This window comes from Schistocerca gregaria, chromosome 1 (genome assembly GCF_023897955.1).
Source record: "Schistocerca gregaria isolate iqSchGreg1 chromosome 1, iqSchGreg1.2, whole genome shotgun sequence".
Taxonomy (NCBI): Eukaryota; Metazoa; Arthropoda; class Insecta; order Orthoptera; family Acrididae; genus Schistocerca; species Schistocerca gregaria.
Genome location: NC_064920.1, coordinates 296,916,863 through 296,935,611, shown reverse-complemented (window position 1 = coordinate 296,935,611; position 18,749 = coordinate 296,916,863). Strand labels below are relative to the sequence as shown.

At 41.6% G+C, this 18,749-nt stretch overlaps 1 protein-coding gene across 1 annotated transcript in view; it reads right to left on the bottom strand.

Moving 5' to 3' along the window:
* Positions 1-18,749, bottom strand: part of LOC126343696 (melanopsin-like) — a 191,883-nt gene that overhangs the window by 46,179 nt on the left and 126,955 nt on the right. Inside the window, exon 4 of the mRNA XM_050001963.1 lies at positions 6,940-7,085. Within this exon, the coding sequence (XP_049857920.1) occupies positions 6,940-7,085 (146 nt within the window). The remainder of the gene's footprint in view (positions 1-6,939; positions 7,086-18,749) is intronic.

The window sequence follows — 18,749 nt, the reverse complement described above, 5'->3', positions numbered from 1 at the left end:
GGGGTTACGTTAGTCGATAAAATCTTAATTAGGATGGCGTTCAAACATCCCTTCGGCGTAACATATCTATATCTCCTCTATAGTCCGAAATCCACCTCGCCATGTAAGACGGGGAGTAATACAGATTTCGGTATCACTTCTGCTAGTCCTTATTCTGTTCGCATATCGTACATACAAGAGGGGCGGTAATTACTGACGATTTTTTTCTCATAGTCGTTTTGCGAGATGTTCAGCTCGATTTCTTGATATAAAGTTTCCAGACACACGAAAATAATGTTTATTTTTTCAGGTGAAAATATATAAATTGGAGGTGAAACACCCAAATTCTTTACGATAAGAGCGCCATGAGACTTAACTTCTTGATGCTGCTACTTTTCCTAACGTTAAACTGATTACATTTAAAGTGCTTTCCGTACCTCAAAACTGATAGTGTTTTGTATGGTGGCTTCAATATAGGGAGCTCGATCTTTATCCAGTGGCTTCGACAATGGCATGTGAGTCTGTAATTCTGTGCATAGATCAAGAGCATACTGCAAGCCTATGAGCATTTCATTTCAGTACTAAAATGACTGACCTGAAAAAAGTAAATACACACAGCGGGTGTAATTTGACGATATTAATTGAAAATAAGCAAGTTTCTCGTTCTCTGAACGGTGCAATTAAATTGTTTCATCCGGGAGCTGTAATTATTCTGTTTGGTAATCTACATGAAAACACAATACGTTGTCAGGAGATGAGGTATATCTATATCGCTTCGATTTTGGCCCGTTTTCCTTCATTTCTGAAGTTTTGTATTAGTGTTCGCCGAGCCTCAGTTCTCGAAGGTCCATTAGCGGACAAGCCGCAAATTTTCCACACCTGCTTACGAGAAAATTACTTAGTTTCCTTGACGGCTGGTACGGGCCAAATTACCAAAACAAACTGCCGGAGGTCTGAACCACTGTTACGAGGGATCCGGCGTTTGTGAGGAAGTTTCTTTTGCGTTGGATGGCGCCCACAACAGTGAGTTACATGAAAATTGAATAACGGCCTTTCTTGCAAAATGCTAAATAATTAGGTGAACAAAAAGAAGAATGCCTGAGTTTTTGTTTCTTGTTTTCCGTCCCTAACTTTCTCCATGATAGGCTCTCTCTCGCTTCCATTTAGCTCATTTGCCCGAAAATAATAAATGGTTCCTCTGAAGGGTAACATAACATAATCAATAATTTTCCTCCTGGAATGGGCTACACTAAACGAAAACCAGAAAAACACATTATACCATTAGCAACGAAGTTCTCTACTTTTTCACTTACATTTAATTTACTCGTTCATTCAATCTGTTGAATTCTTGCCTTGTATACACTGGTTGTTAACAGCTAAGAGTCGTCTGTTACACACTTCTCTATTTTTGTGATCCACAGTTTTTTGAAGTTTTTTATATTAAACCTGCTGCTATGGAGAAAGTTTGTACTAGACATGCTGTTGTATCCGTTTTGAATTTAATGTATTTTTGGGATTGAACTATTGAAAAACTTTTCCTCCAATTTTGTTTGCTAAAACTGAAATTGGCTGACAATAAAAATGTATAAGTACCAGTATTATATCAAGATGCTTCATTTCAAGTACTTGAGGGTCGTAGATAGTTATCTACAAAAATTTCCAGTGACAAATTAACTCAGTCTTCCAAAACTGCCGTTGGAGTACGATGTGTTATTTGAATCAAATTGCAATTTGTTTTTTAAACTACACTTTCAGTACAGCCAAGGTTTGACTACTGCATCTGTCTCAATGAAATCTCAATGAGACTGAATTGCACTTTGCAGGCACACCGCATGCAGTACAAATAACACAATGATTACCCAGAACATTATGACCACCGACGAACTATCGATGTAAGTCCGTGCAGGCGACAGCAGTGTCATCTCGCGAGGAATTACTGCTACTGTGGCACATGAATGATGCACGTAGCGTCAGCCAGTGTGCTGTTAGTGTGTAGAATGGGGAAGGAGCGCGATCTATCTGCGATTGACTGAAGGCAGATAGTGATGGCCCGGATGTTTGGTACGAGCATTTCGGAAACTGTAGGACACTTCGGTTTTCGAGGAGTGCTGTGGTGATTGTCTTAATACGTGGCGAAACCAAGTCTAAACCATGTCCATGCGTCGTCGAGTTGGCTGGCCACAACTCATTCCCAGATGTCGGACATGGGGGCAGACTCGTAAAACAGAACAGGCGGGGAACTGTGGCGGAACTAACATCAGATTTTAATTCTGGGCAGAAAACAAGAGTGTCTGAACACAAAGTGCACCGGGCACACTTAACGACGGGCCACCGCAGTGGACGAACCACGCATGCGCCGATGTTAACACTACGACATCGGAAACTACTACTGAAATGAGCACTTAACTATTGGCACTGGATATTTGGGCAGTGGTTGTGCGTTTCTTTGTCTGATGAATCCCGATACCTTCTTCATCGTGCCCATGGGAGGGCGTTAATCTGTCGTCTTCCAGGACAACAGCTCCTTGACCCCTGTGCTGCAGGGCAGAGAGAAGCTGGCGGAGGCTTTATTATGCTCTGGGGAACACTCAGGTGGCCAGCCATGGGTCCAGTGGAGCTCGTGCATGGCACCGTGACGGACAAGCTGTATTGCACACTGGTTGCAGCCCATGTACACCACTACACCACCTAGTGGCGATCATATTTCCCGACGGCAGTGGCATTTTTCAACAAGGCTAGCAGTGTGATGGAGCGGTTAGAGGAACACAGTGGCGAATTCCAATTGATGTGCTGGCCCCCGACCTCGCTAGATCTGAATTCGATGGAAAACGTCTGGGATGTGATTGAACTTGGCGTCAGAGATCATACCCCCCCCCCCTTTTTTCAGAATTTAAGGGATTAGGCTACTTGTGTGTACAGATGCGGTGCCAGCTCCCTCCACCGAGCTACCAAGGGGTTATTGCTTCCATGCCACGACGCGTAGCCGCTGTTGCCCCTATCGAAGGTGGACATACCTGCCATTAGGGTGGTGGTCGTAATGTTGTGGGTGATCAGTGTATTCCTATTACCATAATGAAGCAGACTGTCTTACTGAGACAGACAAAAATAATGTCATAAAAACATATACTCCAAAACAAAGAATTCAGTATCATTAAGGTACATCCCCTTAAGCGATTTTTAATTTTAAGAAATTTTACGTTCACTTCTAAAAAAAGCATTATGATTGTACTCGAAACGAATGTCGTTATTCACTCTTCCATGACAAATCATGCATACAGTGCCCCAGTTGAGAGAGTCCTATTCATCAACGTTGGTAATCAAGAATTTTTACGACAGATTTTGCAGTCTTTGAAGTAAACCGGTACTACCACACTAAACCTGGTGATCATGCGTCTCGCGCTGTATACTACAGAGCGTTGTTCCATCTCCAGTTTCTATAACCTTTCATTGCGTATTTTGCTTCTGCCCACAGCCAATTTCTTCAAGTTCTGTAACATGCACATACAAGAATTCCTGTTTTCTTGTGTTATAAGAAGTAATTCAAAAGAAAACATATAGAATCTATCAGTAGTATACAAAGCATGTCATATTTACATTTTGGAAGCAGACGCTCTGCTATGACGATCATGTTTGTCATGTTGTATCACCATTGACAAGCTACTCGGTGGGTATTACTGCTTTTATAACACATCAACATGCTAAGTCAGGAAGTTCCAACAGACAAAAACTGTGAATAGACAGCATTAGATAACAAGTTCTGTTTAGCTGCTACTGCGTCATTTTCTGGTTTTTCACAGACGCAAGAAACATCGCGGAGGAACGCAAGCTTCGAAATACGTATAAAACAGGAAACTTAATATAGAATATGTGTGTTGTATCTCTGCATTTCAAAACAACATGAAACAAAAGAACCAGAGCTGCTGTGAAGTTTGGAAGGTAGGAGACGAGATACTGGAAGAAGTGAAACTTTGAAAGGGCAGTGAGTCGTGCTTGGGTAGCTCAAACGGCAGAGCACTTGCCCGCGAAAGGCAAAGGTCCCGAGTTCGAGTTTAGGTCCGGCTAAATCAGTGCAACTAAAAAACGTCTTTTTCAAGCTGAGCTTTCATTTTTTTATTTAAATTTTTGTACTCAGACGCGTTTCGCCTTAGTTACCAGTCATCTTTAGCGGGTACAAATCAACATCTAATTCACTATTTGTAACCTAAACAGCTTTCCTTCATGTGGCATATTGGGTTAAAGTTTGTAGGTTTCTACGTGGTCATTGTTTTCTAAATATAGCTGTTTAACTGTCGTAGACATAAAAAACGGTAGTTAAAGTGCTGTAGTTCGAAAACAGTAACCAGGAAACAGACTGAAAACTTTCAACCAGTTCGCCGCTGGATACAAAGCTGTTTGGCTTACAAATTCTGAATACTTATATGACACCCACTGTCGATGTCTTGTCATTAAGATGATAGGCGTCTGGGTGCTGTGACTGACCACAATTTTGCCATAAAAATGTTATTCAATTACCATTCCATAAGGAAAAAGTACAAAATGATAATGTACTTGAAATTTATTAGAGTTAATTGCAATATATTGTGGCGTAACAATCTTATTTTCCTTATGAAGGCAACATCAGAAATTATTAGAGGAAGACAGAGGCGCGACACCAAAAGAAACAAACAGTGAAGAACTACAGATGTAACAGCTGTATCTTAGGAAGACTGCTAATAAATAACGAATAAATATAATCATGCTACAGCGTCTCTATCGGGAAATGAGAGCTGGTTTTGCTCGTAACAAAATTTATGCTGACACATAATCCCGAAGTTTGATTAGCAAGCGAAACATTATTTCTTTTAAGGCAATTGAGTGAAATTTTAATAGGGATTAATTTTCAAATTTATTGCCATTAAGCACAAAAAACACGTCGAATCAACAAGTGCTAGTGCATTAAATACAATGCTGTGTAGTCCGTTACACTCAATGGAGAAATTACATTATTCCCAATTTCAGACATTAATCCAGTTGAGCATAACGGTGGATGCAAACATTTCACCAGTTTTTGTTGTAGAAGAAAGTACGAAAGAAGACAGACCAGGACGAAGGAGACAGGTACAAAGAAAGCAGTCTTTTTATGATAGCAGAAAGCGGCGAAGGAGAAGAAACAGAAGAAGAAGAAGTAGAAGAAGAATTCGTTAAAAGTGATCGTGTTGCAGACGAGTCACTGAAGAAAATTCTCGTGGCTAACAATGTTCATAATCCAAGATATCTGTTCTATGGACAAGTATGTTCAAAGAGCTGCTATAAATAAGGCCCAAGAAAACTTGTATTAAACAAAAGCGGCAGTTCATTACTGAGACATGAGGTACGTATGGGAGAGAACGAAAATGTGTTTCAATTTTGCAGTTCTAATAATCCAAATATATTGATGGAACGATCGGTTTTCTTGCCATACCTGAAAAAGATACGCAGCAATTCACGTGCTTACGCAATAATGAAGAGAAACTTCAAGAATCATTGATCACTGCTTGAAGTTTTTAATGGCTGTGGAAAACAAATAGGAAGACTCAGTCGCAAAACGGGAAGATGTATACGAAAAAATAAAGTTTTACTTAGGGACCTGAAGAGCTTAGATAGGTAATTATAAGAGGTAATTAAGAACGTACTCCATTGAGCCGGATTCTTGCTAATGTGCTTAAGGTACCAACACTAGGTACGGTGATGATAGTGGGGGAAAGAGTTTCAACAGCTCCATTTTCCCACAGGTTTTTTGTTGTTCGCGTGCCAATCGCTATTTTACATATCAGTTAAAATCATTTGATGGTGGTAGGCATTCTGATCAAACTCTTATGCTGAATCTATTCCAAACTTGGGACAATGTATACATGAATGGTGAACTAGCCGAAATTGATTTTTGCGAACATCCGATGTAGTTATTGCCATCGTCGTGGGAATAGCACTGATCGCTTTCACATATGTCATCGGCAACTGCATTTTTCACTGTAAATTTACGTTAGTCCAGCAGTAACGTCCGGTGTGTTTTTCAATGTTATAAAACTAAATCCATGGTACAGAGGTTAAACTATGTTTTTGAGCAACCTATAATTTATTGCAGTAGTATCACTAGGCGTGCTGCATATGTATTAATATGTTCTAGAGACAATTTAAATGCGGAAATATTTGATTTATAAGTCAGACGTGCTTCGAAGTGTGGTCCAACAACGACACTTTGGTCGCCAACAAATGTTCATTAACCAATAAGATTTTATTGGTAGTGCCAGTTTGCAAGACTATGTCCATTTTTAAAGTATAATAGAATAATTACATTGCTGTAGTAGCCCCATGTGTCTTGTGCTCAAAATCATGCGTACTTAGAAAAACAATACTACTTTACTTCACTGCGAATTTTGAATTTTCATTCACTCGGAAGATGATCGAAAGGTGTACAGCCGAATTATCGGTATGAGAAATGGATTTTCTGCTGCTGTTGGACGCCCTAAAACTAATGAATCAAAGTGATAACTGTATCAGAATAAAGATTCGTTACTGGGATTCTTCTTTCTACAAAGTATCATCGCGGGAGGGAGAGGGAGGAAAGGGCAGGTACTGTTGGTGCGGGGCAAGCTAGCTAACTCCTTGTTTCATTGCACACGTGCCTTCATCATATTTCGAGTGAAGTCTAACAATATGTGTCGTTCATTGTTTGTTTAATTAAAAAGAAAACTTCCACTAATGTTTATTGCTGCTCTAGAAACTTTTCAGAAAGTAAATTGGAGCTATATCTTGTTTTAAAACACACGCGGAACGTTTTACGTTACAAAGAAATCATCTCAGAATTGCCAACTGCTTTTCTATTCATTGTGTGCTGAGTTTTCAACTCCTATAAACTTTATGCCACGAGTCACTGTACTCGCTACTGCTCTCTGCCTGTGACACGGAAATATAAAAAAAGTTACACGAGGTCGCTCAGCCTACCTTCCTGGCGGTGTACTGCGTCATCTTCCAGGAGGCGGACAGCGGCTTGGCCGTGATGACCATGTAGCGCTCCACGGCTATGGCTGCTAGTGTCACGATGGACAGCAGGCCGAAATGACCCACCGCGCATGCGTACAGCTGGCAGCCTGCAACAAAGCGGTGGCAGCACCTAAGATACCAAGAAGAATGGTGAATGTAATCGTACATGCTTCTCTTTTGTAACCACTTTACAACCGGCATGTGGTAAGCTATGCGGCTGTTTATGAGTATTTGACTAATTCAGTACATCAGATTCGGTAAGAGTTATCTCGTTTATCGGAAATTAAAATTAGCAAGAGATATTTCTATATCGTACTGACAGATTCCTGAGTCTACATGACTATTTTATACTGCAGAAAACACTGCGTACTGACTGCCTTTCATACGTGTAACCAAATATCTCAAGGTCAGCGTCTTCCATCTTCGTTCAATACAATCAATGCGAAAGTTGAATGTAAATGGCATCACCCTGAAACACGCTGATAAACGGAGTTCATTGAGTGTCATACTCGGCCAGTTATTGACGAAAAAAGCGTCACTGTGAGAAGAGGTGCCATAAACTCGCCGCAAGAAATAAAGTACAGAGAAAAGTAGCAATGTGTAAGTAACGACCTTGACTATGGGTTCTGGGAACCACAGCACGGAAAAATATGCTTGCCTGATGCTGTCCAGACCCTTATATTCCAAAAAGGCCAGCTAAACCTTAAATGTAGCTTGTTACATGAAAACTACGCCATGCGATAAACTACAGTAATATGCCGAATTTATGGGCCACAACTCCCAAAGAGCTGGACCACAAACAGCCTGGAATGTTGAAGCACTCCTTATTTGGAGTTCCCTGTGAACCTGAGAGACAGAAATTCAGCAAGATAATCATGAGCAAAGAATTTGCCAAGCCTCCAGACGACTACCCTTCACTACGGGAAACGCACAGTGGCGAGAACTTCAGAAGAAAGATTTGAAAGAGCCGGAGTATCGTCGGAATTGGCACAGCACCAGTGACTGGCCCACTTGATTAAGTGGGATGTTATGCTGGGTGTTGCATTTATATGATGATCTATTGTGCGATGCAGTAGATAGATACCGGGTTGTGAGCGCACCGTTGCACGGCGATCAGATGCCGAGTCGACCGTCTATTGCTGTGCTACGAATTGACTACATTTAAAATATAAGCAAATAAGTTTTTTACTCGCCCAGATCACACAAGAACGTGGTGGAACTGCCTGCCATTATATTTCATGCATTTCTGACATCGATTCAAGAAATTTTTAATCGTATAATGTAATTGTCTCTAAGATATTGAACTAATTGATTCACGAATACTGTTCTGAAGTTCCTCTATCATGTGAGGATTTGTTGTGCACACTGTGTCCTTCAGAGCACCCCACAATTAAAAATTGCACGGACTTGTTACTAATCACTTTCATTGAAACAAAAATCCTGAACTGCGTGCAAAGAAACATTGGCCGTATGAGCCCTTGCCGAAGCTTGTTGAAAAAAATGCGAGGCTTCGTTCTCTTTCACTCAGTTCATTAAAAAACGGTCGAGAAATATTTTGCACACATCATTCACTTGTAACTGTGTCATTAAAAAGAATTGTGTTTATTATTCTGCCACCACTAACTGCTCACCGTACCCGTATTTTTAGATCATGAAGGGGTTCCTCGTGAAGCACATCAGGTCTATCTGCACTCCAGTGCCGACAGTTTTGGGAATTAACCAGGCCTCGTTCAAAACAGAATGAGGTAAAGATCCATTTCACCGTCATGCACTTGTTTTAAAACTCATTCGCCAAACTTAACCCTGTGCACAGGGTCACCAGGGCGAAGGTATTGTACTATTGATACTTATAGGTCGTTAGTCCAAGCAGCTTACACCTCTTTGTACAGAGAAGCATGATATTTGTGTTTGTTGCGAAATACGTCTAAGTGACCTGTTAGGGGAATTTTCCAGACTGTATTCAATGTCTTCGAGATGAGATTCTGAACACTTTACGTCGTCGTCTCATCTACATCTTTATCCATACACCGCAAGCCACCTGAGTGTGTGTGACGGAGGGTACGTTGAATACCTCTATTGGTTCTCCCTCATATTCCAGTCCCGTATTGTTAGTGGAAAGAAAGATTGTCGGTATGCCTCTGTGTGGGCTCTAATCTCTCTGATTTTATCCTCATGGTCTCTTCGCTAGATCTCTCTGATTTTATCCTCATAGTCTCTTCGCGAGATATACGTAGGAGGGAGCAATATGCTGTTTGACTCCTTGTTGAAGGTATGTTCTCGAAACTTCAACAAAAGCCCGTACTGAGCTACTGAGAGTCTCTCTTGCAGAGTCTTCCACTGGAATATATCTGTCATCTCTGTAACGCTCTCGCGATTACTAAATGATCCTGTAATGAAGCGCGCGGATCTCCGTTGGATCTCCGCTATCTCTTCTATCAACCCTATCTGGTACGGATCCCACACCAGTGAGCAGTATTCAAGCTGTGGGAGAACAAGTGTACTGTAACTTTGTTTACGGACTGCATTTCCTTAGGATTCTTCCAATGAATCGCAGTCTGGCATCTGCTTTATCGACGTTTATATGGTCATTCCATTTTAAATCACTCCTAATGCCTACTCTCAGATAATTTATGGAATTAACTGCTTCCAGTTGCTGACCTGCTATATTGTAGATAAATGGTAAAGGATCTTTCTTTCTATGTTTGCGCTTCTCGTCTTGAACACTTCCGTTTCCAAGAAATTTTTCACTAATTTGTGAACTGCATCACGACTTGGAACGCGAACAGCTGGAAACTTCTGTTCAAAGAATCTCCGAACAGTACGAGCGGACTCTGTACGCACGTATGAATCGCAAATAAAGACTCGTTGTGGAATTGAATAATTCGCACTTGCCATTGTTACGTTTGCGAAACTTCACTGTTTCACTCGTGCCGGCTGTTTCAGAGCTCGGAAGACAATGGCTTTTAGCCTAAAACCCACAAGAAAGGGCGGGCATAGTGCGGTCCCGCGGGAACTATTCGATCAGGAGGTGGTCATCAGATAAATAGAACACACCGTAGATGCATACGATGAAAAATGCGGTTGCGGCGAATACCAGGACGTGGATCATCGTGTGATCTGTCCTAATTATCCCAGTAAAATACAATTAATTTTAGAGCGGAAGCAAAGAAGCACTCTACGTATCCCAATTTTGGGCTGAAGGTCTTTGATCTCTGTGCTCGAAAAACTAAAGTATATCTGATAAATGTGCTGCTTAGGAAACGTAGCGTCGTCTGTAGAATAGAAAATTACCCAGGCTAAATTTAGTAAGGCGTATAGTTGTTAAAACAGACACGTGCATGGATGAAATACTGAATAACACCTCCTGAAATACACTCCTGGAAATTGAAATAAGAACACCGTGAATTCATTGTCCCAGGAAGGGAAAACTTTATTGACACATTCCTAGGGTCAGATACATCACATGATCACACTGACAGAACCACAGGCACATAGACACAGGCAACATAGCATGCACAATGTCGGCACTAGTACAGTGTATATCCACCTTTCGCAGCAATGCAGGCTGCTATTCTCCCATGGAGACGATCGTAGAGATGCTGGATGTAGTCCTGTGGAACGGCTTGCCATGCCATTTCCACCTGGCGCCTCAGTTGGACCAGCGTTCGTGCTGGACGTGCAGACCACATGAGACGACGCTTCATCCAGTCCCAAACATGCTCAATGGGGGACAGATCTGGAGATCTTGCTGGCCAGGGTAGTTGACTTACACCTTCTAGAGCACGTTGGGTAGCACGAGATACATGTGGACGTGCATTGTCCTGTTGGAACAGCAAGTTCCCTTGCCGGTCTAGGAATGGTAGAACGATGGGTTCGATGACGGTTTGGATGTACCGTGCACTATTCAGTGTCCCCTCGACCATCACCAGAGGTGTACGGCCAGTGTAGGAGATCGCTCCCCACACCATGATGCCGGATGTTGGCGCTGTGTGCCTCGGTCGTATGCAGTCCTGATTGTGGCGCTCACCTGCACGGCGCCAAACACGCATACGACCATCATTGGCACCAAGGCAGAAGCGACTCTCATCGCTGAAGACGACACGTCTCCATTCGTCCCTTCATTCACGCCTGTCGCGACACCACTGCAGGCGGGTTGCACGATGTTGGGGCGTGAGCGGAAGACGGCCTAACGGTGTGCGGGACCGTAGCCCAGGTTCATGGAGACGGTTGCGAATGGTCCTCGCCTATACCCCAGGAGCAACAGTGTCCCTAATTTGCTGGGAAGTGGCGGTGCGGTCCCCTCTGGCACTGCGTAGGATCCTACGGTCTTGGCGTGCATCCGTGCGTCGCTGCGGTCCGGTCCCAGGTCGACGGGCACGTGCACCTTCCGCCGACCACTGGCGACAACATCGATGTACTGTGGAGACCTCACACCCCACGTGTTGAGCAATTCGGCGCTACGTCCACCCGGCCTCCCGCATGCCCACTATACGCCCTCGCTCTAAGTCCGTCAAGTGCACATACGGTTCACGTCCACGCTGTCGCGGCATGCTACCAGTGTTAAAGACTGCGATGGAGCTCCGTATGCCACGGCAAACTGGCTGACACTGACGGCGGCGGTGCACAAATGCTGCGCAGCTAGCGCCATTCGACGGCCAACACCGCGGTTCCTGGTGTGTCCGCTGTGCCGTGCGTGTGATCATTGCTTGTACAGCCCTCTCGCAGTGTCCGGAGCAAGTATGGTGGGTCTGACACACCGGTGTCACTGTGTTCTTTTTTCCATTTCCATGAGTGTAGTTTCACTGAGGAAATTTGTGTGATCTCTCCGTAAGCTACGGTCGAAATGTTTCGTCACTCGTTCACTTCATCGATGACAGAAGCTGGCTCCTTGGTCACCCAGCCATTGTATGAACGTCCTCAGCACTTTTGAACCTGTTCCCCCTTCTCCCTCCTCCCTCTCTCCCTCAGATGTTCTTTCAGCTTTCCGAAAAGGTGGAAATTGCGTAGTCCGAAATCTGGACTTCCCTATTAGCGTCACCCATGGTTGTGTTGCCGCATTCCTCATTCCTTATCTTACCAGTACACCTAATTTTTAAAATTCGTCAGTCGTACCACATCTCAGACGCTTCGATCCTCGGTCGGTTTACCCAAAGTCTGTGATTTACAACCATACAATGCTGTGCTCCAAACGTACATTCTCAGAAATTTCTTCCTCAAGTTAAAGCCTGTGTTAGACACTAGTAGATTTCTCTTATCCAGGAATGCCCTTGTTCCTAGTGTTAGTCTGCTTTCGAAGTCCTCCTAGCGCCGTCCGTCATTGGTTATTTTGCTGCCTAGGTAGCAGAATTCATTAACTTTATCTATTTCGTATCTTTAATCTTGATGTTAAGTATGTTGTCTTTTGCCTTTCTTCGATTTACTCTCAATCCATACTCTGTACCAATTACGCTGTTCATTTCATTCAACACGTTCTGTAGTTCTTCTTCTTCACTGTCAGTAACGATAGCGCAATGTGAACAGCATATCTTATCGATGATTTTCTTTCACCTTGCATTTTAATTTCACTCCTGAACCTTTTCCTTGATTTCCATCATTGCTTTTTTGATGATAGATTGGACAGTAGGGGCGTAACACTACTGCGCTGTCTTACACCCTTTTTAATGCTAGAGCTTAATTCTTGGTCGTCCACTCTTCTATTCCCTCTCCGTTCTTGTACGTATCGTGTATTGCCCGCCTCTCTGTATTTCTCAGAATTTCGAACATCTTGCACCATTTTACATTGTCGAACGTTTTTTCCAGGTCGACAAATTCTATGAACGTGTCTTGATTTTCCTTTAGTCTTGCTTCCATTATCAGCCACAGCGTAAGAATTGCCTCTCTGGTGCCTTTGTCTTTATTAAAGCCGAACTGATCATCTTCTAACACATCCTCAGTTTTAATTTCCATTCTTCAGTGTATTATTCTTGTCAGCAACTTGGATGCATGAGCTATTAAGCTGACTGTGCGATAATTCTCGCACTTGTCATCTTTCGTTGACGGTAAACACGGACAAAGATATCGTACTGCGCACAAAAGGGGAACGATTACTATGGGCAATGTCATAAGAAATTTATCCGAGTATATGCTTAGAATGATTTAAAGTGGAGGACCACATAAGATCAACACATGAAAATGGCTGGTACACTGACATTCATTTTAAGAATAGAAATGTGACACTTCATATTCTTACTGCGTATTACTGTATCCAAGTGGATGACAAGAACGTCCATTTTTTAACATCTGTTTCAACATTTTGAGATTCGGTGTTCAGGAAAGCCACTGAATTTAATTTGACGAGTGATTTAATGAATAGTTTTGATGGTTTCCACCGTGATAAAATGATGATTACGCCAGTGGTCTTTGTTAGCAATCATATGCAATGGTAATGCTCCCCTGTCGATGATAATTTGCCACATAACATGCTTTACAGAGGGTATCACGGTAACACATATCTCTGTCGCTCGTGTGTTGTATCTTCCACTACTTTCTTCCCTGAAGGAATGCTCAGTTGGCTAGTATTAAGTGGCATTGGAGCGTTTTACGGGCAGGTTATTTCCGCTCTGCGTTTTGATATGACTTTTGTTTTTTGTATTTATACAGGGCCGTGAATACCGTTTATGAACGGAAATGGTCGGAATAATAAATATTGACACAGTCATCATCTGTGCCTACAATATCTCGCAGATGGAGTTACCAAGGAGTTAGGCATCCATAAAGCGGCTGCGATGAAATGTATAGACATCGAGCGTCTCGCCAGATCTGCTCGTAACTGTTGCGCTAACGGAATGTACACAGTATGATGATATCACAGTTACGTGACGCGTCCAACTATTTGCCGGGAGGACAACGTCACGCTCTTTACATCACAACACCTATTTCTAATTAATTTTCTCATGAAAGTATCTGATCTTTAGAATACTGACCAAAAACACGAGAAGCTGGAAATCAACGTCAGTGTATGCGTATGAGTGCACTACAGCAGATAAATTCATATACTGCGAGGAAATATACTATGATAAGGAAATGTTTGCATTTGAAATGGAAAACTGGCACTTTTCTCTTATAATTCCCTGGTTCTGTTGAACTAAACTCAAATTAAACTTGCTGAATGGTGCACACTCATGAACAACTGTTACGCCTTATCCACCAAGAGACACATATCCTGTCGGCTGTTTAGAGAGTGACTGCTCCAGTTGTTCTTGAATGAGTCCATGTTATGAGCTAAAATCCCACAACACAAAGTATTCTACGAAATATGCAACCTGGCAAAAGAACACAAGGTAGGATGTCAATGTACTTTCGTTCATATGGACATCGTCCAAGAGAGAAATGGTTACGGATACGGAACAAGAAATAGCAGTGGTCATCCACCCAGGAATGGCAATAATTTCTAAAGGGGGAATAACGGTAATCGCAACGGGTATTGAAGGAAAAACAGGCCGACAAATTATCAGCAGTGATACCCGTGTCACCAAGTCGAACAAAGACAGGAAGCACTGAAAGGAGACGTGTAAATAAGGTCGCCAAACCCCAATGACGTTCGAAATGTCGGGAGAGCGCCCAAGTGAAGGGGAAAAACGCACCTAGGGAGAGCGCCCAAGTGAAGGGGAAAAACGCACCTATCCAAGCAAGCAGCAGCAATATGACGAAAGCAGAACACTTTGACATGAGTGGTGAAAGATGAAGAAACAGAATCGCAGGAGCCTAAAGATGTCGAGAGACCGCGAATGACAGGTTGGACAGGAATTATTTAGGAGGATTTCGCAAAAAAATAAAAATAATAACAAAATGAAATAAAAATAAAAAAACCGGATTACTGGAACAAAATGAAGCAGGGATAACGGAGTTTGAGTTAGAAGACAAAGTAATTAGCATTGCAGGGTTATTTAATACTGAAACTAGGGAGAGCCAATTCCAAGAGGATAACGTACCGTCGAGAGAAGTAAACATTTTGTCACGACAGGTAATAAATGAGGAAATAGGACTGCAGGGATCAAATGAAAGTAGGGAGATACTAATTGGGAGTATACCGATGAAGACAGCGACCTACCACAGACACGCACAATGGGAGAAGAGATTAGGGAGGAAGTAATTAGAATTGCTGAGTTATTTGAGGCTGAGAACAGAAATGACGAATTCAAGGATGATAATGCGCAGTTGATGGAAGTAGAAAATTAATTAAAATTGGGCGCAGGTCCCAATGTGTACAATTATGGACGTTACAGAAACATAATCAGGGCATTTAGATGTGATTATGTGAGAGTTTCGGCGAGGAAAGGAGAATCAGATGTACTTGAGTTGAGGGAAGAAGAAGCTAAATGTGAAGAAGTTGTAGACGAGAGAAGGTTAGCGGTCGAGGATTACCTAACATCTTGAAAGATCAAGATCTTGAAATGACTCACAGTATGATTCAATACACGATACTTGAATGCAATGAGATTAGGAAGAACAGAGTAAACTGGTCGAGTAGCAAAAATTCCAGTTAATATAATCATAGACATCGTAAGTGAACTAACCGCGATTTCGGAGAACTTATTTAATCAATGCACTGCTAATGAAGAATTGCTAATCTTGGAAACGAAGAAGATTAAGGTGAAGGGTCCCATTAAAATCATGCTGTGGATGTAATAAACTGACAAGGCTAAACCAATTTCGTTATCATCTCAAAATTAATGGTGGACTTGATAATAGGTGCGGGTTTTCTGAATGAAAGACGAGCTGTGATAGACATGGGAAAGGGAGCGTGACATTTGGGAGCATTACACTTCTCTTTGAGCCAGCCCTGTACAGTGTCAAACATATGTGGAAGACAAAGAGCCTTCCAGATCTAAGGAATGTTGTTCCACCATTCAAACAAAATGGTATAGACATAACGAAACAGGCACAGAATGAGATAGGTAAACGTTTAGGATTTCGTCATGTAAGCCATATTAGAAGTTATGATGAATACTCGCTTATAGGCATCAGTAATTAATGTCAAACGAAGGCGTCAAGTATGTTTCAGACAGGACATGACCAAGAGTCTGAGGAAAAGAAGAGACAGAGAAATGAGAAGTACATTAAATTTTTATATGTAGAAACTAACTTGATATGTAGAGTTTGAAAAGGTGAAACCATTAAGTCATGATCTACTAACATAACATACTAACGTGCCACACCACGACACCAAACGTAACGAACATAAGGAGCGTCATTAGCTTAAAATATCAGGAACAAACTGGAACCTGACGCAGAAACTAGAACTATAACACAGAGAAATGATGCTGAACGATGTAAAAAATTTCTCAAGGGGCATAAATTAGGCATTAATCACAAGGTAGTTTATAAGAAAAGATTTTTCGTACTCAAACCTCCTGCAAGACACAGTCGCCAACTGTCCACGACGACGTCGCGGACGACAACTGAATATGTATATCGGACGTGAATCGACGATATCAACGATATTCTACATTGCGGAGGTGCCGGCACGGGGAAGAGGAGGATGGCGATTTGTAACCAAGGCAACCCTTGTACCTAACTGCTTTAGCGAACCTTGCCGTGAGAAAGAAAGTACAAAGAGGGTGGATGGGCACCAGAAGATCAACGTTGGGTTCAGGCCTTGGGAAAATTCACTTTCGATCGATACTCAAATCGGAGGAACTGCAGGAAACGACGGGCTACAAAAAACAAGAAAAGGTCAGTGCGTGGATTAAAGATCAAAACGCCTCGCCGAAACCCCGGCTTGGCTGATGCACAGTCTGGCAAAGACTTACGTGTAGAATTGCACGGTCGCCATCAGATTGGGATATTATATTGAACAACAGAGCTGAAGGAAAAGCAGTCAGTCTGTACTGAACTACACGTCCTAATCAACGACAGAAATGCTAACAAATGTAAAACTTCAAAGAAACTAGTAGTCAATAATTTCCTGTATCCTGCCCACAGAAGAGACAATGGTTAAGTCTGAAGAAAGGAAGATGAAGAGTTCAAAGACTGATGTTAAGAGAGAAGATAGGCGAAAATATTTCAAGTTACACCTTTTCAAATACCCATCCTATTGTGAAATCGTTGCCTGCGAAGTGGGCTACAAAAACATAAATACGTTCAGCAGTATCTTGAGAAAAGAAATACACGTTTTTAAAGTCAATAGTCCACGAGACTCCGCAGTAAAAAGTCCCCATTATTATGAGGGACACACCAAACTACGGCAACATCCTGTTGCAAAATTCGATGGAGAACGACGCTGCCCACAAACATGTCGTACAAATATTTCAGCTTCGTGCAAAGACATTAGTTGCCAAACTCTTGCACGAACAGTCGTAGACATCGTGTGAAAATAGTGGTCGAAATTTTGTCAAGATCAGTGTCATACAATGACAAAAACTGCAAAAGCACAACATTTAACATAGGACTTCGATGTATTGATACAGCTTAAATTGTCTATAGAACATGTGTAATTGTCTGAATAAGAACTGTATAACAGTCTTTCGATAATCTCGTTTCATAAGTAGTGCTGGAAAAACCTTTCTGTAAAGATATGTTTTATGTACTTATAACGTTAATTAGAATAATATGTTGAAAAGTAAACCTGTTTACGTTTATTGTGTGTTAAAGATGACTTTTTTCTAAATATTCATCATCTTGATTTACAGCTCCTTGTGTTTACCGTGTTTGCATTTGAAATTGTTGGATGTAAGGTCCGGCAGTTATGCAGACCCTCGTTTTTTCCAAATCCTCAAACATGTTTCAACACCTCAGTGTCATCATCAGCGGGATTCAGTTTTTTTTAAATCTGTAATGTGAACATTTTTACTAAATCATTTCTAAATTATTGGTATATTTAGTTCAAATAACAATTTGTTTCTTTTAGTTAATACCTTTATACTCGGTTTGCATGGTTTTTCATGACGACTTTTGTATTATTTAGTGGCCTCCTAGCTAACATGTTTGTGAAAAACCTGGAGAACATGATCTTCAGACACATAATTTAAAAAATGCAAAGATATAAGCTGGCACCATTATGACTATGACATAACATTCCTGATTGACGAACCATATGCACACATAGAAAAGGTATGTAATGGAACGGGAACGCGTTATGCAGGTCTTGGAGTCTCTCGCTCCCATATAGAAAAGTTTTTACTGATTTTAACGAAGACGATGTTGGCTTGGTGTATTCGACGATGCCCTTTGGCTACACTGTCTAAAGGATCGTTCTAAGAAATACCAAATTAAGATCAAACTGTAGATGAATAAATAAGGCGAAACGAGTAGTTGAAAAATAAAAATAAAATAAAATTGCAACCAAGATTGTTTTAACCGATACTAATCGTTAGTGTTAGTGTCTTGTACCCAAACCAAAGTATTATAATATGTATCTAATTTTGTTAACATAAAGTACATAATTTTCGAGCACATGTTCATGATTTCCATATAAGATATATATTATTTCTTTTTCTTTTCTCTTTTATTGACAAAGAACCTTCAAGTGCAGTTTCTTCGTCACCTACAAAGAGAGACCGTTTCAGGCACTGAAAGAGTAACAAATTATCTGTAGCGGATGAAGTTGATCTTCATGTCTAAATGCATCCTGGTGGTAATGACATCTTCAAGTGGTCGAGCAGATGAAGTTCGGCTGAAGCTGCAAGACTAATTTTTTGTATGCAAACAACAAGCGCACCCATTGGACGGTTAGTAATGCTGGGATATTATTACAAATTTGTCACAACCAATTAAACCCAAAAGGCATAAAT